Source organism: Colletotrichum fructicola, assembly GCF_000319635.2.
Source record: "Colletotrichum fructicola Nara gc5 chromosome Unknown KSG_Nara_v1_contig01, whole genome shotgun sequence".
In the NCBI taxonomy this organism is placed as follows: Eukaryota; Fungi; Ascomycota; class Sordariomycetes; order Glomerellales; family Glomerellaceae; genus Colletotrichum; species Colletotrichum fructicola.
The window spans coordinates 8059018-8077912 of NW_027094051.1; the positions used below are offsets into that span (position 1 = coordinate 8059018).

Genomic DNA, 18895 nt, shown 5'->3' on the forward strand with positions numbered 1-18895 from the left:
TATATCCAGCGCTTCTTGCCCCTCTCCAACACCCCGTAAAGAAATGTCCATAAGAATCGTGACCGAACGTATATTCTATTAAAAGCAATATCTTCAACTGGCAGATTCGGCTCAGTCGAAGCACAACCAGCCAGATCCACCTCACGACGTCAAAAAAGCTCCTGCCGACCGACGTCAAACCTCTTGTCAGATGATCGTAAAGACGAGAGACACCCGTCACCAATCCCGTCACATCCGCCTGCGTGCCTCATTACGGGGCGGCGCGCGCGCGTTTCCCCTCTGGAACCATGCGCGGTGACGGCTTCCATCTTCATCCCCCCTAAAGTACTCGCTTGACAGTCAAAAAACACAACAAAAGTCCGCTGAGGAACTTATGCGGACTGCTGCTGTTGCTGCTGCTGGTAGTTGTAGGCGACGTAGGCGAGGACACCGCCGATGAGGAGGACGGCGTACAGGCCGATGCCGAAGCCGGGGCTCTCGGTGTGGCCGGCGGAGGTGGCGGGAGCGGTTTGCTTCTTGGGGGAAGGGTCGCCGGGCTGAAGAGGAAGAAGAGCGTTAGCTGTGAATATCCCGAGCATGTGCGCGCATGCGCGGAGAGTGTTCGGCTTACCTGGCGCTTCAGGTCGCCAATGTAGAGCTGGTCGAGGGTCTCGCGGGCCTCGTCGCTGTGGCCGACATCCTCGAAAGCCTCGGAGGCATCCTGACCGCCGACATCGAGCAGAACCTCCTCACCACCGCTAGAGGCAAAACGTCAGTTGGGACGAACAGACGGACAATGGGGGAGCCGGCCATTCAGGGGCAGCCGAGGTCGAGTAGTACTCACGGGTGCTCGTCGACAAACTTGGTGCAGTCGTAGATCTTGTCGTGGACTACAATGTAAATGTCCTTCTTGGTGTTGTGCTCGGCAACATCCTGGTAGGTGAGTTCGACGCCGCCCATTGTGACAGATTTCGCAAAAGAGGGTTCTCGTTCTGTTGGTGATAAGCGTGGCTTTTGTTGAGCAGCAAACGGGGTTGCGAACTGTTCTTTTGTTTCGGTGAAACTTGGTGGGTGGATGTGCGAAGCAGGTGAAGAAGCAGGACAAAGAGACTTTTTGGCGAGATTTAGAGGTGGCAGTTGCACAATCAGGCCAGCTCGGATGTTGTTGAGCCCGCTTCACTATTATCGCGTAAAATTGGGGGGGGATAGCTGATGGAAGCTTCTGCTTTGACAGTGGACACAATTGCAGCTTGGGGGGAAAAAGGATATCGGGGGTCCGCTCAGGGGGGACTTTCGGGCCAATGAGGGACACCGAAATTAGTGCACACCTGCTGTGATTCGCCGGCCTGGTGGATTGGGCGTCCAGGGTTTAGAGGGATTGAGCCTTTGAGGTACCGTTTTTAGGGGCCAGCAACGGAAGGTTGAGAGCCCGCCCAGCTGGAGACTGACTGGAGAGGTCCAGTGCCCAGAGAGTGGGAGCGGGGCTGGCACCCCGGCGGAGCGAATGTGATGCCGCCGTTCCTGTCGGCATCGCACTCGGGAAGGGCTGGCAAATGAATGTGAATACGGCGTATGTCACCCACGGCTGTATTCGCAAACTTAGGTCTACCAAGCCTGCCTCGCCTTACCCTGCGATACCCGTTCCTTACCTTGGTCCTAGGCAGTGCCACGTCTCTTCCCCGCCCATTGAGACTCGACCAGGCTGTCTCCGAGTCAGGGCGAACGTTGCTCAGAAGAGAGCAAGCACTGCGACGTGAGGGCATGCCGTGCCTGTCCTGACCGCCTAAGCTGCTGCCTCCAGTTAGCTCGTTTCGAAACGCGGGTCTCTTGCCGGAATCCTGTCGGTGTCCGCTGCAGCGTGGCTCATTCGACGAGTAGCCGTCGCCTCTCAGTTCCGCTTCCACGTCGTCGCAGACCCTCTGCGAATATCTACAGCGGAAACCGCTCGTCGTCTGCCGGAATTTCAGCCACAGGGTCCGGTCCGTTCCCCAGTATTTCGTGTTCGTATCCTTGCATTGCTACATCACTGGGCTCGACAAGCAACCCGACCGAGTGCAACGCCGCAGCTGGCCGGTCCAGTGTAATGCGTCCCGCGGGGGGATTGCCAATCATCCAGCCATACCCACAGCCCGCCCGTCCTCTAGCCACTGGGTTGGGTTCCTCAAGACTTGTGCCCGTCGGAATGTTCCTTATCTCACCGGTTCCGCGGGGTCCCTGTGGGCGCGTAAATGGCGCTCACGGACTCTTGGCCGACGGTTGACAGTCCGAAATCCCACGGAGCACACGAAATATTCCAAGACCTGGGACGGCAGACCTGATTCAGATAAATCACCCATGCTGCCTGCAGAGCGGCCGTCCCCTTCAGTCCGCACTACATAAGACCGGCGCTGCTGTCTCTGACTTGCAACCCGTACGGCTTTTCTGCCCGCATGTCAATCCCGCTCGCTGACATCTGGGAGTTCGGGATGATGCCGAGGCACTCCGTGCGTCCTCCGGGATCGTGATGTCAATTCCATACAGATGCAAAAGGCGGGGAACGCGCGGGGTAATTAAGCTGGCTTCTGATATCGGTTCCCAAGGCATTTCGGCCGTGGCTCGCGGTTTATTTCCTGAATGGGTAAAAATCGCCGGCACACTCGCTTTTGCTGCATTCCATCAGATATGCACACGGCTGTTTTAGCCACTGTTGTATCGAGGCGGTCCCGGGTCTCTGGGAATACATCACCGAACCATTACCGTGACAGACGAAGGGAGTCTCGCTCCAGTTGGACGCCTGCTAAATGCACGGAGGATATCGCTCTAACGTCTACTCAACACGGCCCCGTCCCCAGCTCATCGCCTTCCGCTGCCTCCGCCAATGTCCTGTCCGAGACGGTACGAGGTGATCTTGTCCCACTCAATCTTCTGTCTGGTCACGGGCAGCTGCCGTCTCAGGCCCTTGAACGCTCCCTCGCTCAGATTCGTGAACCCCCTGTTGAGCTCCTCCTGGTACTTCTTCTCCGAGTTCGAAATCTCCTTGACGATGCCGGCGCCGGTGCCCGAGACGGACGTCTGTGTGGGGCGGCTGGTGAGCAGGCGGACGTTGCCGTCTTCGTAGTAGTGCACGTCGACCTTGACGGAGCCCTCGAGGCTCTCGGAGGAGGGGTCGTAGATGTAGAGGGAGCGCCAGCGGCCGTTCCTGGGCACGTCAGCAAGGCACAAGGAGTTGTGGAGATGGTGCGTACCAAAAGTTGTTGGGAGAGTACTTGTTGGAAACGATAATGACGGCGACCTTGGAGTCGTTCTCGGTCGGGTAGACTCCGTACGCGGCGTTGGGGAAGTGTTCCTTGACGTAGGGGCCGAGACTCTTCAGCGTCGACTTGCTGCATTCCGTTTAGCACCATCCCTCCCATCCACGCAGCGTCACCTACATCAAGTCGGCGTTGGCGCCCTCCAGAACGTAGCTCTGCGCGTTGCTGGCCTTCTGTGTGCTGTGGTCGAAGGTGAAGCTCGTGGAGCTCTCGACGTCAAAGTATTGACCGTTGCCCAGCGAGTTGTGAGAGCTGACAATGACCTGATGTATTCCCTTAGCTTCCGATCGCTCCCTCGAGCGCCGCTTGACCGACCTGCTGGCTGCCGCCGGGCAGCTTCACTGTGATGAACTGCTCTTCATTGTACTTCTCGAACGCCGGCTCGAGGCTCGAAACGAGTTCGGGGTCGGACACGGTGAGGGACTTGATGTCTTTGTCGGGTTAGCTGTCGGTCGGGCTGCGAACCGGTGGCGGCGTGTCGTTACCTGCGATGACATCTGCGAGCTTCAATCAGGTCAGCTCGGGGTGTGCACGGTGGAAACAGCTCGACGTACCTCGCCAGGGGGGGCTCCCTCCACAAAGGAGGACACGGTCTCGACTTGGGACATTCTGGGGTGATTTGCCAGAGTGGTGTATGCTTGCAATATCGCGTGGGCGGTGATGATGCGGCGGTGGACGTTGAAACATAAGGTACCTGATGCGGGGCAATTGGCGGGACACCGACGACGGGGACGATGACGGGGGCAGCGACGGATTGGCCAGGAAAGGGGCGTTAATTGTTAGCGCGCAACCTCCACTTCAGCTGCGATGAAGCACAACCGAGTTGTACCTTTCCATCAATTCGCCAGGACACCAGATACGATTCTTTCTTTGCAATCACTGCTTGCAATTCAATGGGCGATTGATTTTACAACTTTGGTCTCCTATTAGCGAACACGACATGGCAACGGTATATCGGCCTTGAGCTTCTCCTTTTGCCTTCCAAAGTCTAGGTCTAAGCCCATACGCGTCTTCAGATTGATCATCATGGGTATGTATTAAAAGTTGACGTCCATCCTCCCGCCTCAGTAGTCCAACACCCGCTTAATATTGTCATAAACCCCTAGGTAGGTCAGCAAACTGTTCAAAGACTCGCATCAAAGACCACTTACTCGCAACATCCGGAATGTTGAACTTCTCATACAACAACGGCGTATGAATGCTCCATCCCGCAACCCTCGCAACTGGCGCCTCCAGTCGCAGGAACGTATCCGGGTCCTCTTGGATGGCTGCAGCTACCTCCGCGCCGACGCCGGCATTGACCATCGCCTCGTGCACCACGATACAGTGGCCCGTCTTGCGGACGCTCTCAAAGACGCACTCCTTGTCCCACGGGTACAGCGTCCTGAGGTCGATGAGCTCCACGGAGATGCCCAGCTCCTCTTCGGCCTTTTGGATAGCCGACATGCACGTGTACAGTGGTTGGCCGTAGGACACAATCGTCACGTCCTTGCCCTCCTTGAGAACCTCCGCCTTGGACAGCGGCAGAGTGTACGCCCCTGCGGGCACTTGCTCGACAGCGGCCCGGTAGAGTATCTTGGGCTCCATGAAGATGCACGGATCGTTGCTACGAATGGCTGACAACAAGAGACCCTTGGCCTGGAGGGGTGACCTCGGCATGATCACTCGCAGTCCAGGGATGTGCGTGAACAAGCTCTCAGGGGACTGGGAGTGGTAGAGGGCGCCGTGGCCGACGCCGCCGCAAGGCATCCGGACCGTGAGACCGCCCACGCTGCGACCGCAAGCACCGTCTCTGTATCGGAACTTAGCCGCTTCATTGACGAGCTGGTCGAATGCCGGGTATACGTAGTCGGCAAACTGGATCTCTGCTACTGGCCGCATGCCCTCCGCTGCCACACCGATGGCGAAGCCCATGATGCCCTGCTCCGTCAGGGGCGTATTGAAGATGCGGTCCGCGCCGTACGTCTCGGCGAGCTTCATTGTGCACCGGAACACGCCGCCAAAGGCAACGTCCTCTCCAAACACCATGACGGAGTCGTCTTCGGCCAGCGCAATCGACAGGGCGTCATTGATGGCCTGGAACAGGTTCATCTTCTTCGTCGTGCCATTGCGCACCTCGGCTGGGAGCTCGGCCGTGCTGAGGGCCGCCTGAGACGAGTGCGCGAGGAGAGAGGTCGTCGCGTAGTCGACGGGGACGTTGAGCTTCGCATTGGGCGGGTGCGTCGAGTAAAGCCGAGAGACGGCAAGGGGGAGCTGGGTCGACACGGACGGCGCCAGCGCTCGGCGGAGTGGACGTAATGAAATGGACCTCATTGTGTATGATGTTTGTAGCCGGCAGAATCACTGCGAGACCCAATTCCCATGAATGTCTAAAGACGAAGGAACTGAGACCGCCGGCTCGACGAGGGAGGCTGTCCTACTAACCCGCGCCCGGGTGATGTAAGTTCGGCTTGCAGCGGCGTTCGCGGGGTCGCAGCGGCCCTTGGCGGGCGACCGACCCTGGCGGCCACTTTACGCCCTGATAAGAGGCCCGAGCGATTGTTGCCCTGCCAACAGCCGAGCCCCCAGCCCAGCGCCAAAACAGGGCAGTGGACATGATTACGATCTTGGTATCCTTGGCGTCAACACGTATATCCATCTGGAATGGCCGCCGGTCAGTAGCATTCCAGTGCAACGACGACTAGCACTTTTTCCGACGGCATTCCATCTCCAACAATGGCGCCCGGTGAATCCTCGAGACCGTCGTCGCACCGACCGCGGGACTCATCGGGCAGGAAACATCAACACAAGAAACGGCGGTCACAGGATCAGAGATCGAGGCGGCCGGCGACCGATTCTGGAGAGAGCAGGGGCTCGCAGACGCTTTCGGCGGATGCGCTGGCACAATTGAACCAGGAGAACACGAGGAGACCAAAGAGACGGGGATCCGATGCGAGGCCAAGAGACCCGGAAAGAGATGCGGAGAGGGAAAGGCTGCGGAGGGAAAGGAGGGAACGAAGGGCACGCCGTGCCGCCGCAGAGAATACAGACGCTCCTAGGGAAAAGGATCCGCCGAGAGAGAGGCCGCGACGAGTGCAGAAGGAAGAGTACCGAGATTTGCCGTATGAGAAACCGCGGAAAGACAGGCACAAGAAGAAGCGGGTGGTCAGCGGCGCCATTCTCGAGGAGGGCCGGGGGTCGCGTGGTCTGAGAGGCGGCGGATGGAGCAGCACCGACAGCAACAGCCTCGAGAAGGAACGTCTCGTGGACGACCCACCCGGGCCGATCAAGAAGAGGAAGAAGCTTTGTAAGTGATCCGGCAGAGGTCCGCGACCGCCAGCTAACCGCCGCCAGGGATATGCCTCGGAGTCTGCTTGGTCTTATTGATCATCATCATCGTCGTGGCAGTGGTGGTCAGCAAGAAGAACTCCAACAACAGCGACTCGAGCTCGGTAAACCTCGACGGCCAGGACAAGAACAGCATTCCGATGAAATGGCGCGGTACCTATCTCGACCCGTGGTCCTGGGCCGATACCACCGATTTCAACGTCACTTTTACCGACGAGATGGTTGGCGATCTGCCAGTCATGGGCCTGTACACCGACTGGGACGACTCGACGCAGGCCAACAGCAAGGTCCCGAAGCTCAACGAGGACTGGGGCTCGTACGGATCGAGACCGGCGCGCGGAGTCAACGTCGGTGGCTGGCTGAACCTGGAACCCTTCATCACGCCCTCGCTCTTCAACTACGACTCCCGTCTCGGCATCATCGACGAGTACACCCTCTGCACGCACCTGGGCGCCAAAAAGACGGCCGAGGTACTCGAGGACCACTACAAGTCCTTCGTGACGGAAGACACGTTCAAGGAGATTGCGGATGCAGGACTCGATCACGTACGCATTCCCTTCAACTACTGGGCGATCGAGGTCTACGATGGCGATCCGTACCTCTTCCGCACGTCATGGCGCTACCTCCTCCGCGGCATCGAATGGGCGCGCAAGTACGGCCTCCGTGTCAACCTCGACGTCCACGGCCTGCCTGGCAGTCAGAATGGGTGGAACCACTCTGGTCGTCAGGGAGTCATCGGCTGGCTCAACGGCACCGACGGCGCCACCAACGCCCAGCGCAGCTTGGACTTGCACGACCGGCTGTCGAAGTTCTTTGCGCAGGACCGGTACAAGAACATCGTTTCCTTCTATGGCCTTGTCAACGAGCCAAAGATGACGGAGTTGAGCGCGACGGATGTCGTCGCGTGGACGGAGCAGGCCTACAAGCTCGTCAAGGGCAACGGGATCAAGGCCATCGTGGTGTTTGGCGACGGCTTCATGGGCCTCGGCAACTGGCAGGGCAAGATGACGGGCTACAGCGACCTGGCGCTCGACGTGCACCAGTACGTGATTTTCAACACGGACCAGATCGTGTACACGCACCAGAAGAAGGTCCAGTACGCCTGCGACGGCTGGACGCAGCAGGCGGAGCAGTCGATGGACACGTCGACGGGCTACGGGCCGACGCTCTTCGCCGAGTGGTCGCAGGCCGACACGGACTGCGCCAAGTACGTGACCAACGTCAACTGGGGCAACCGGTGGACGGGCACGTACGACACGGGCAACTCTTCGACGTCGATCCTGACGCCGCGGTGCCCGACAGAGGACAGCCAGTGCAGCTGCGACAAGGCCAACGGCGACCCCAGCGGGTTCAGCAGCGACTACAAGCAGTTTCTGCAAATGTTCGCCGAGGCGCAGATGCACTCGTTCGAGAAGGGGTGGGGCTGGTGGTACTGGACATGGGACACGGAGAGCTCGCCGCTGTGGAGCTACAAAAAGGGCCTCGCGGCCGGAATCCTGCCTGCCAAGGCCTACGACCGGGACTTTGACTGCTCCGGAACGGTGCCGTCGTGGAGCAGCTTGCCGGAATATTACTGATGAGTCGTGTTTTTTTGCATGCAATGGGCGTTTGGGGCGAGCAACCTGCATTTGACTGAACGAGGCATATAGAGTGAGCGATGACGATGAACATGTATGAGGGAGACGTAGTCATGTATGATAATAACGCTGGAGACGCACATGATGCCAGTATTAGATAGCTTTAACGACAGAACCCTGAGGTTCAGCCGTCAAATTTGTGTCCCTCGATTGCGATATGAATTCGTAGACTGTGGCTCTTACATCGGAAACCAAGCCACGCAGTACATCAGAGCTGATCATTCTTGATTAGAAATGCGTCCATCTCCAGGGACGTCAACCGCCCGCAATCAAAAGTCCACGGACGTTGCTGACAGACAGACCGTCATCGCACGTGGCCCGAAGGATCTCAACCATCCCACGCTACGGCAACCGGCGCCGAAGAGAGCTCGGGGCAGGTGCCAAGAAGCACAGACTGGACGAAAAACAGACGGTCGGGATCGGAAGGCGGGTTGACGGCGCTCGCGCTTCGCCCTCTCCGACGACGCGAAATGTCTCTTCCTTTTCGGAGGGGGGGCAGCAATCCAGCAATCAGTGGGAATGCAACCCCACTTACCGGCTTCGTGGGCCCGGTCGGATCACGAACTAATGTAGGGAACATGGAAGATGGGAAAAGCCGATTGAAGCTTATCGAATGGCGCGAGAACTGTTGGCCAGGCAGGGCACATCGGATCAGCTCAGGTTGGGTTGCAGCTCAGGGCGTCCAGGGCCAGTGTTTCTGTCAGGTTTCTCCAGCATTGCCGCAAATCCAAACCGATCGCTCGGCGTCTCCCATTTTTAGCCCTGCGACTCTGTTGAAGAAGCCCGCTCTGACGGGCGCCTCCTGGCTGGTGTCTCACCCACTCTTCTCTGATGCCGAGGGTCCCCCGTTCTGCGACTTCTGGAAAGACGCTTGTCAACGTCATGTCAGGTTGAGGCGGGCTATTTCCGTGGGAAACAGAGAAAAAAACGAAAAAGCCCCGCTTGCTTTCCTATCAACCGCTAGCAGAGCATGGATGTCATCCGCCGCCTATCGCTGTTATCAATCACATTCTGGCGCCGCTCCATCTTGACTAACAAACATGCGGCGTTGGGAGCTCGCCTTCGATGGTGTGCTCGCGTGGAAGAATGAACATGCGGCATCCCTACTGGCTGAGCCCCCCTCCCCTCCCCTCGAACTGGATGGACCCCTTCGTCCGTTGGTTCGGATGCTGCACATGGCAAGTCTCCTCGTCTCGCGTCTTTCCCAGATCGCAGGGCCCCATGGCGGCGTCATCCGTCCACCAATGCGTCCACCTTTCCCAGGGTGGAGGTCGCCTCGCCTCAATGACAATGACGAGATCCACCTCCCAATCCGGGGGTTCACGGGTCAAGCTCCTCCAAAAGGCGTAAAGGCGAGCCGCGTTCTGGGTCCCAACAGCGCGCGCCCTAGCTGGGCTGAATAATGGCAAAAAAAATGCCAAAGAGGTTGCGCCCTAGGGACGTTCATCCGTCTTTGACTAATGGCCCAAGATCACGCTTGTTTGCCCCCTCTCGTCGACTTGTTTTCACGGGGTCTGGATCGTTGCAATGGGAGAGGATCCTGTTTCTACCACTTCCAAATAAAAACTACGCCGGGCTGCCTGCGACATATTTCATCGTGGTAGCAGATCCAGCAAAAAAAGAGTGTCCCCGGTCACGATCCACATGCTGGAACTCGGAAGTGGTCCCATAATAAGTCGACCCTTTCCGTACATAATACCCGACATCCGCAGTCCCAGCTTGTTTGCTATCAAGCTCGTCATTGCCATTCTGTTGGAATCGTAAACGACCTTTGATCAGGACGACTGTCAAACAGCCATGGCGGATGTCGAAAAGGCCGAGAGCGGCCGGTCATCGAGCGCCGACAACGACGACGAAACGATCGCCGCCGAGGACGATGCGACCTTTCAGCGCATCCGAACGGGGGCCAGCGCCGGTGCGCGCTCGCTACGCTCCCTGAGCCGAAATAGGAGCAACAACGGCTACGGCGTCGACGACCTGGACAGCAGCGACGACAGCCCTTCGCAGGAACCCGAAAAGGACCCCTTTGAAGTATCTTTTGACGGCGGCGACAGCGACCCCATGTGTCCGCGCAGCATGAGCAAACTCAGGAAATGGGTGATTGTCTCGATTGTGTCTCTCGCCAGTACATGCGTGTAAGTGGCGGACTGAGAATTTGAAAGGTAGAAGGCGGGTGTTGACAAGGCACAGCACTGCTGCTAGTTCCATTTACACATCGACGTACGCGCAAATGAACGCCGAGTTCGGGATATCGAAACTCGTGTCTACAGTTGGTTTGTCCGTGTTTGTACTGGGCATCTCGCTCGGCCCAATGCTTCTGAGCCCTCTCTCCGAGTTCTACGGGCGCCGGCCCATCTACCTGGTTTCCTGGGTGATGTATCTCATCTGGATCATCCCGTCCGCCGTCAGCAAGAACATCACAACCATGATCATCGCCCGATTCCTCGACGGTCTTACTGGCTCAGCGTTCCTGTCGGTGTCCGGGGGCAGTGGTGAGTGCAGTCGCCATCATCACGTCTCGGGGTATGCTGACTAGTCACAGTTGGCGATCTCTTTGCGCGTCACGAGCTTCAGGCGCCGATGCTCATGTACTCGCTCGCCCCCTTCATTGGCCCGTGTATTGGACCGCTGATTGGTGGCTTCATCAACACGTACCTTCACTGGCGCTGGACCTACTACGTGCTCATCATCATCACGTTTGTTCTGCTGGTGGCCATCGTCGTATTGGTGCCCGAGACATATCGTGAGTGCCTCGTGGAGGGTGCGCCCCTGAGCTGGTGGTGCGGGAGTGCTGACACCGTACAGATCCGATCGTCTTGCGGACCAAGGCGCGCAAGATCCGAAAAGAGACAGGTGACGAGCGCTGGAAGGCCCCCGTCGAGAAGATGACCAAGTCCATCCCCAAGACGATCGGCCTGTCGCTGCTGCGGCCCTTCCAGCTGCTCATCTACGAGCCCATGATGCTCAACCTGTGCGTCTTCTGCGCCATCCTCCTCGGCATCCTGTACCTCTTCTTCGGCGCCTTCCCGCTCGTCTTCACGACCAACCACGGCTTCAACCTCTGGCAGGTCGGTCTCACCTTCCTGGGCCTCCTGGTGGGCATGCTCTTGGCGGCCGCGACCGACCCCTTGTGGCACCGCATCCGCAGCCGGCTCATGGCGGACCTGGAAAAGGAGACGGGCGTTGAGGGGGCCAGCGAGCCCGAATTTCGCCTTCCTCCTGTGATTTGCGGCGCATTCCTCGTCACCATTGGGCTGTTCATCTTCGCGTGGACGACCTTCTCCTGGATACACTGGATTGTGCCAATCATCGGAAGCGCAATCTTTGGCGCGGGGTGAGTCGAGTCTTTCCATTTTTCCCCTTACACGACATATCGCAACTATGGCCCCAAGATGGAAAAAGGCCCGTGGTTCCGCAGCATATAAGCTCATGCCGTGACCTGACATGCCCGTCCTTGCGTCAGGCCGGCTGCCGTCTGCAGGTTCATGTGCTGGCGTAGTCACGCTTTGTCAGGCCCCTCCACGGACCGTGGGGTCGTCTTGCTTTTTCCTTTTCCCAACTGTGTGTGTGCATGTGAGCTGCAGCTGACCGTCTGAAGGGTGCTCCTCGTCTTTACTGGCATTTTTACGTTTCTTGTAAGTGGTCTCTGCTTGTCCCACCGGTTGGGCGGCGGTGCCAGGGGTCTGGAATCATTCTCCAGGCCCCGGGCGTTGCACGACATGAGAGATGAGTATGCTAATGTTGGGCTTTGCAGGTGGACGCCTATCCTCTCTACGCAGCGTCAGCCCTTGCTGCGAATGCGTTTGTGCGATGCATGTTTGCTGGTGAGTTTACCCTCCCGTGGCACCAACAACGCTCTCTCCCACTCAGCCGGGTTGTGCCCCGTGTGTCTCGGTCAGTGCTGACCTAGACGATTGCCTGACAGCCGCATTCCCGTTGTTTGGAACGCAGATGTACACGGAGCTCGGATACCAATGGGCGACGTCATTGCTCGGGTTCCTGACGGTAGCGATGCTGCCGTTCCCGTACATCTTTTTCAAGTACGGCAAGCAGATTAGAAAGCGCAGCCGGTTCGCAAAGAACACTTAGCGCCAGAAATTCTCCGTGGACGGACGGACGTTGGCAAGCGGGCCGACGCGATGAAGGGAAATGACGGCCGCCGCCTCAGGATCAGACACGGCCGGCCACACCGCACAGACTTCCCTGCCCACCGGTGCGGAGGAGCAGCGGTAGTGGTGCGTGGTTCCTGCTGTCGGATGCAGCACTTTGCAGCTGTTCCTGGTCCAGGCAGGCTTGCTGCGACGACACTTGGCACAACTGGACGGCTAGTGCGCGCAGCGGATGCGGCTGTTGATCGTGGCGATCGTCATTCGTGACGGCAGCAGCCGTCTGCAGGTGCCCTGAGGTCCTGGGCTGTCATTGACGGAGGCAGACTCGAGGCATCCGGACTGAAGACTCGTGGGTGACGCGACAGGAGCAGGTTGTTCGAGTGGCCGCCAATGGTGGGCGGGCGAGAGGAGCGGTTGGATTTGTGCGCACATGCAATAAGATACCCCCCCCCCATCCTTTAGTGGTTGCTGGACTGCAGATAGAAGGCAGACCGACGCTCGGCACGTCGGCTAAGCCAATGTTAATGCAATAGCGGTCGACATGAGACCGTGTTTGGAGTCACACATCGTAAAGGCAGCATGGCATGTTTCGCTGAGGGGCTGAGTAGAGGTTGGAAGGTTCGGCCCTCGGCTTGGTTCCCCGGCAGGCTGACCGACCTCTGACTTGACCTGGGGGACGTGGACCTGGCCGTGGATCGTATTGGATCTCACATGCAGCGGTTGGATAGCAGCAATGCCAGATGTCCAATAGAGTGGCTTGCATCGACGTCGTTAACGTAATGCTGTGCTACCAGATTGGGGCATATTGACACAGAAACGAGGGTATCCAAGGAGCCAAGGGACGGCGAGTCGTAACTGTTATTAAGCGTTGACTGTCGGAGATGAAGAGATTTGAGGACGTTGACATAAGAAATGCTAGATTAGATCGAGAAACACGAACGTGGTCTGGCCAACCCGGTCCACGTCGCGAGGAACACTGAAGTCTGTTCCAAGGCTCGGACTGCGGCCAGGTCCAAGTGGCCTGCCATCTGCATCGCGGTGCACAGGTCGGCGGCAGGCAGCGCGGAGGAGGTGAGGTACGTACACGGTACCGAGTACAGACGATTCTACAGTCAGGGACGCTGTAAATGACATGCCGAGGACCTGGATGACGCGCGCGCTCCTCGGTGGGCGGGCCGTGGGTGAAGACTCTGGCGAAAACTGTAGGTGAAAAGTACCAGGAACGGCGTGTGCGGCGTGCTCGCTGCGCATTGCCCCGTCTTCTCCAAGTAGCCGATACAGTGTGGGGCACCGGCTGGCGATATCCACATGATGGGCGGATCGGCCAATCGCCGGGCTGGCATTTTCTCCAAGAGAACCCCGCAGCTCAGCAGCAAATCTTTGACCAACGGCAGCGAGGCTGGGATTCCATACCTCGCTGGGCCGGTGTAAAACTGTTTAGCCACTGCTGCCGGGGGTCTGCTACTGCTGCGACGGTACCTCTTTGCCGACCCTTCTCTCTCTCTCCCGTCTGCTCTTCTCGGTCAGCTCCAAAACGACCACTCTCGCGTGCTCCTCTTCCACCCGACCGAGGATAAACATCACGGCCCCCGATCCCGACCTCGACCCCGACGACAGTTCCCCCCGAAACCGCTGCAATTCCGCCGGCGACCGTGACCGCAAGCCCTACGAGGTCTCCGTCCCACAGAGACAACAACACTCTCACCGTCCGCGTGCCCGTGTGTCGATGCTTGTCTCTTGCAAGCACGAGGGCCACGGCTACCTGCAGACACCCTTCGACGCCTCGACCTCTCAAAACTCCCGTCACATCACCCCGGTCCTGCGCCGCCAGTCTCCCATCCGCCGCCCCTCGACCCTGTCCCCGTCCCCGTCCCCGTGACCTCATGTGGTCCGCGACGCGAACACCGGTCTCCAAACGACTGCGCCAACTATCGAGTCCTAGTCCTGCCGTGACGAGCACGTCGCACAAGAGACGCCTCTTTTCTCTCCACCACCACACCATTGGAGACTCCTGACTGCTGAGAATACGAGCTCACCGAGAGGGACCAACGCCCTGCCCCCTTCCCTCGCCTCGTCTTCCCTGGCCTGTCCTGCAGCTTGTTTGCCTGCCTGCCTGCTGCTGCTGCTGCTGCTGCCGCTGCGCATCTGGTGAAAAGAGGGAACGAACAGCCTCCCGTCTACATCGCGGGAGCGCACAGCGCCTATTTCGGTCCCTGCCATCTTCCACCCCACGGCCCGCGGGAGACTGTACCCGGCTCGACTCCCATTTGCGGACTCGAAGGCTCGCCCCTGCGCATATAGGTGTAGGTGAATTGGGAAGACAGCAAGCCACGGCGGTGCTGCACTTTGACCTTGTGTGTGTGTGTGTGCGCGTGTGCTGCACGAGACGGATCCCGGCGTGTGCCACTTCACTTCTGACCGCAGGAGGATTTTCATATTCCCTTCCCTATTCTACGACGCCTGCCACTGCGACACCAAGCACATTACGGCACGTCTGGGAGTGAGCCGTGTGGTTTCGCAAACATAGCATCCAGGGAACAGTCCTGGACCAGGGCCTTGCAGCGCCGTGCCCGTCACCGCGGCAAGCTTGGCTCGCCGCTGTCGCTGTCCTGTTCTGCCTGAGGAGAGAGAGAGGCTTGCATATAAAACCAAGACAACATGCCGGACGGCCTCGAGGAGCCCGGGACTGAGGTCTCGGATGCCATGTCAGATAATGACCACGAGTACGACGACGAGACGCCCGTAAAAGACGACGACGACGAGAAGATGGCCGAGTCCCACGATAGCGGCAACGACAACAACGGCGAGGTAAAGAAGAAGTACGATCCCAAGGACCCTTCACGGCCGAGGAGGAAGAAGGCTCGCCGGGCGTGTTTCGCCTGCCAACGAGCCCATCTGACCTGCGGTAAGCTCCTGCTCGATTCCTCAGGGTCCGGCTCTCGCGACAGTCTTGTGGTAGTCAAGTGAATTCGTGTGATTGTCCCTCCTCCGTGGTAATTGGAGGTCCATGTCATCTTTAGTCTCGTATACGGCGTCTTCTGCGACCAAACCTTGTGCTGATGTGATGGCTATAGGAGATGAACGACCTTGTCAGCGATGCATCAAGCGCGGGCTCGCAGACGCCTGCCAGGACGGTGTTCGCAAAAAGGCAAAGTATCTCCACGATGCGCCGCCGGAGGCTCTCCGGCCGGTCCTCGGGCCCAACTACAACCCCAACGCGGCCCCGGCCCGCCCCAACGGCCAGCGGCATCACAGCGGGACCTCGGACACGGCCTCGACTGCCGGCAGCACGTACTTTGGCCAGAGCTCCACCACCTCGTTCCCCGTATACTCGGGCCAGCAGACGCCCGTCGCCATCCCCGAAGGCCTCCCGTTCCAGGCTCAACCGTCGCCGATATCGCCGTCGTTCCCGCAACCGGGCGGCAACAACGGCCGGTCCATTGGCGGCATGATCTCGCCGCAGGTCACCAACGACCCGTTCAATACGTTATTCGACCCGAGCAACCCGGCCATCTTCAACTTTGACCTGGAAGGGCTCAACTTTGGCAGCCAGTACGGCGCCATGGAGTTTGGCATGCTCGGGCACATGTCGTCCGGCGCGGCGGAGACCCCTCCGCGGGACGGCTCATTATCCGGACCAAGTGGTGAAGCGGTCAACTTTGGATCCACAAACGTCTTTGGCAATGGCAACAATCAGTTTGGCCAAGTCTACGATAGCGGTATGATCAACGATTTCATGGGTGTAGACCAGTCTTCCAACGGCATGTACCAACAAGGCAACTTGCAACATGGGCTCCCACATGCCTACGCCATCGCTGCCGGCCCAACAAGCCTACATAGCCCAAGCACAGACAACACCGCCAGCCCGCAACCTACTAACTTTACGTTTGAAGGATCTCCAAGTGGGAACTTTGGCGCTGTTGGAAACTCCCAGACCATATCCGCCCCCTCGCGCCCCAAGGCCGGCAACAACAACAACAATAAGCCCGGCCAGCCCCAGAAGTCAGGCCCTCACTCCCTGCTGGGCAAGCGGCAACGCGACCCCTCGTCCATCTACGACACCGTCAAGGAGCCGTACCCCTACCTGGCCGGCTTCCACGCCCTCATCGAATACCTCCCGAAACGCTTCTCCGCCAACAGGACGCTGCGCATCGCCAAGGCGCTCGCCAGCATCCGCCCGTCCTTCATCGCGTGCACCAAGACGCTCAGCCGGCAGGACCTCATCTTCATGGAGAAGTGCTTCCAGCGCACCCTGTTCGAGTACGAGGAGTTCATGCACCACTGCTCCGCGCCGACCATCGTCCTCCGCCGCACGGGCGAGATCGCCGCCGTCAACAAGGAGTTCATCGCCCTCACGGGCTGGACCAAGGACGTCCTGCTCGGCAACGACCCGAACCTCAACGTCAACACGGGCGGCACGCCGTCCTCGGCGACCAACAGCGGCCGCAACACGGGCCGCGCCGGCTTCTCGACGCCCAAGGTGCCGTCCGCCGCGCTCGTCGACCAGATCAAGAACGGCGAGGGCGGCGCGCCGCGCAAGCAGCCCGTCTTCATCGCCGAGATCCTCGACGACGACAGCGTCGTCGAGTTCTACGACGACTTCTCCCACCTCGCCTTCGGCGACAGCCGCGGCAGCGTCAACCGCACGTGCCGCGTGCTCAAGTACCGCACAAAGGAGCAGACGGAGGCCGCCGCCTCGTCCGACATGACGCCGCAGCAGGACCCGCGCAAGAGCATCCTCAGCAACCGCGTCACCCGCATCGACGGCGAGCACGGCATCTCCAAGATTGAAAAGGACGGCAAGGTGGACTGCCGGTACTGCTGGATGATTAAGCGAGACGTGTTTGATATCCCCATGTTGATCGTGGTTAATGTGAGTACCCCGAGTGTGTTTTGTGTGTCGGTTGCTGACTCTTTCCAGTTCCTGCCGTGCTATTACCAGAACAAGGAACCGCATCAACTGGCTGTCTGAGACGGTGTGTGTAAAAAGGGGCGACCAGGGCATATATGAAGGCATGGGAGGCGTTTGGAAACGGGTTGCGAGTTTCATAACCAATCGAACACACGGCTCTCCTGTGTCTACCATCGCAGAGAGGAGAGCCGGACGGCGCATCTGGGGCTTGATGGGTAAACGGTTCATATTCATGGGCTTCTGCCGATTTTGTTTCTTTTTTTCCTCCTTTTCTCCCGCGCAGCTTCACTTCAGCCACCCCCAGGGGCAAGGAGGGACAGTCACACCTCCCCAAGCAAAGCCCCCTTTTCGACAAGAACAGATTCCCCAGGTTTTATATTTTCAATTCTAGAATTTCTAAACGCTGAATATCGTGGTTTCTTCCGAGTGACATCGTGATCATGAAAAACATAGTCTAGTTCTTGGGCAGGGGCTCCACCAGCCAGCTCGCGTCCAGCGTGCCGGCCTTGTCGGCTCCGGGGCGCAGGTCGGCGGGGGGCGCCCAGGCGGGCCTGTCGAGCGAGCCGCGCGCGACGTCGCAGTCGAGGTTGATGTCCTTGATGAGGGCGTCGAGCGACTTGTAGTCCTTCTCCTCGCGGACGAAGCCGAGGATGAGCAGGCGCATGTGGGAGTCGTAAAAGTCGGCGGCGAACTTGTGGAGCACGTGGACCTCGGCGGAGCGGACGGTGTTCTTGTAGAAGGGGTTGTAGCCGATGGACATGACCATGGGGTACAGCTGGAACTCGAGCGTGGGCTGGGCGGGGCCGTGGCCGGCGGCGACGCGGTCCGGGTGCGAGGCGGGCAGGGCGAGGGAGGCCCAGCCGAAGTAGACGCCCGACTTTGTGTCGTCGATCCAGGGCGTCTGCGAGGAGTCGACGGGCAGGTTGGCGGTTGGGATGCCCAGCTTTTGTCGGTTAGATCTGCGCTGCTGCGGGATGGAGGAGGAGGGGTGGGACTCACTTCCTTGGATCCGCGACCGAAGCCCGAGATGACCTTGCCCTCCATCTTGAGCGGGAAGGGGGCCTCGGGGCCAGAGTCGGGGCCGACGATGAGGGGACGTGATGTTTCTTCCGCCATGGTGAGTGTCTGTTGTGTGTGTGTGTGTGCTGATTAATCACGAGTGAGACTGAGTATATGACACCTGTGTGTCTCTCTGTGAATCTTGAAATGCGGGGGGCGAGACGCCGTGTTTAAGACCCAGACGAGAAGACGCGCGCGCGCAAGTTCAGATGATCGAACCCGAAAAGCAGTGTGACGGTAAGCAAAACCTCGAGGGTGGTCGTGAGAGAAAGATTGCGAGTGAGTCGCCGCCGATGAGATGTGGTGGGGCAGCGCAGCTGTGATGTGATGGAGGGGTCACGGTTCGGGCAGGTTCGATAAGGCTCCGTTTATCAGTTTAACGATCGGCCACTGGCGGATCGGGGTCTGCAGTAGGATGTGGGGCACGAGCGCCGGAAGATCCACGGTTTGTGAGATGAGCGGCAAGCCGTCTGACCCTCTGTTTTTCTTGTCTGCATATTGCATGCATGTTATCGTCCAATGATTCACCGCATGACACTTCACAGGGACGGGAGGTCCAACCGGCTCGGTTCCGAGAACAGC

The 18895-nt window shown here is 59.0% G+C and overlaps 7 protein-coding genes across 7 annotated transcripts; 3 read left to right on the top strand and 4 right to left on the bottom strand.

Annotated features, from left to right (window-relative positions):
• Nucleotides 1-371: 371 nt before the first annotated feature.
• Nucleotides 372-1666, bottom strand: CGGC5_v002296 (putative cytochrome b5; the record flags this gene model as incomplete). Its single annotated transcript, XM_032035284.1, has 5 exons — nucleotides 372-536; nucleotides 611-737; nucleotides 824-971; nucleotides 1022-1089; nucleotides 1629-1666. The coding sequence occupies 5 exons, from the start codon at nucleotides 1664-1666 to the stop codon at nucleotides 372-374; spliced, it is 546 nt and encodes a 181-aa protein (XP_031885833.1).
• Nucleotides 1667-2811: 1145 nt separating this feature from the next.
• On the bottom strand, nucleotides 2812-3877 carry CAP1 (F-actin-capping protein subunit alpha; the record flags this gene model as incomplete). Its single annotated transcript, XM_032035285.1, has 6 exons — nucleotides 2812-3157; nucleotides 3204-3341; nucleotides 3390-3532; nucleotides 3585-3700; nucleotides 3755-3773; nucleotides 3824-3877. The coding sequence occupies 6 exons, from the start codon at nucleotides 3875-3877 to the stop codon at nucleotides 2812-2814; spliced, it is 816 nt and encodes a 271-aa protein (XP_031885834.1).
• A 456-nt stretch (nucleotides 3878-4333) lies between these two features.
• Nucleotides 4334-5582, bottom strand: CGGC5_v002298 (2-oxoisovalerate dehydrogenase subunit beta; the record flags this gene model as incomplete). Its single annotated transcript, XM_032035286.1, has 2 exons — nucleotides 4334-4371; nucleotides 4421-5582. 2 exons carry the CDS (start codon nucleotides 5580-5582, stop codon nucleotides 4334-4336), a joined length of 1200 nt encoding a protein of 399 aa, XP_031885831.1.
• Nucleotides 5583-5984: 402 nt separating this feature from the next.
• exgD (putative glucan 1,3-beta-glucosidase D) lies at nucleotides 5985-8173 on the top strand (the record flags this gene model as incomplete). The annotated part of the gene is made up of 2 exons (XM_032035287.1): nucleotides 5985-6555; nucleotides 6603-8173. The coding sequence occupies 2 exons, from the start codon at nucleotides 5985-5987 to the stop codon at nucleotides 8171-8173; spliced, it is 2142 nt and encodes a 713-aa protein (XP_031885832.1).
• A 1857-nt stretch (nucleotides 8174-10030) lies between these two features.
• On the top strand, nucleotides 10031-12322 carry atB-1 (Efflux pump atB; the record flags this gene model as incomplete). Its single annotated transcript, XM_032035288.1, has 7 exons — nucleotides 10031-10368; nucleotides 10424-10725; nucleotides 10776-10976; nucleotides 11039-11567; nucleotides 11832-11868; nucleotides 11988-12057; nucleotides 12159-12322. The coding sequence occupies 7 exons, from the start codon at nucleotides 10031-10033 to the stop codon at nucleotides 12320-12322; spliced, it is 1641 nt and encodes a 546-aa protein (XP_031885861.1).
• Nucleotides 12323-15000: 2678 nt separating this feature from the next.
• Nucleotides 15001-17314, top strand: CGGC5_v002301 (Transcription activator of gluconeogenesis; the record flags this gene model as incomplete). The annotated part of the gene is made up of 4 exons (XM_066150942.1): nucleotides 15001-15247; nucleotides 15417-16061; nucleotides 16236-17215; nucleotides 17264-17314. The coding sequence occupies 4 exons, from the start codon at nucleotides 15001-15003 to the stop codon at nucleotides 17312-17314; spliced, it is 1923 nt and encodes a 640-aa protein (XP_066009625.1).
• Nucleotides 17315-17708: 394 nt separating this feature from the next.
• On the bottom strand, nucleotides 17709-18370 carry FMN1 (Riboflavin kinase; the record flags this gene model as incomplete). The annotated part of the gene is made up of 2 exons (XM_032035291.1): nucleotides 17709-18197; nucleotides 18254-18370. 2 exons carry the CDS (start codon nucleotides 18368-18370, stop codon nucleotides 17709-17711), a joined length of 606 nt encoding a protein of 201 aa, XP_031885707.1.
• Between the last annotated feature and the right edge of the window lie 525 nt (nucleotides 18371-18895).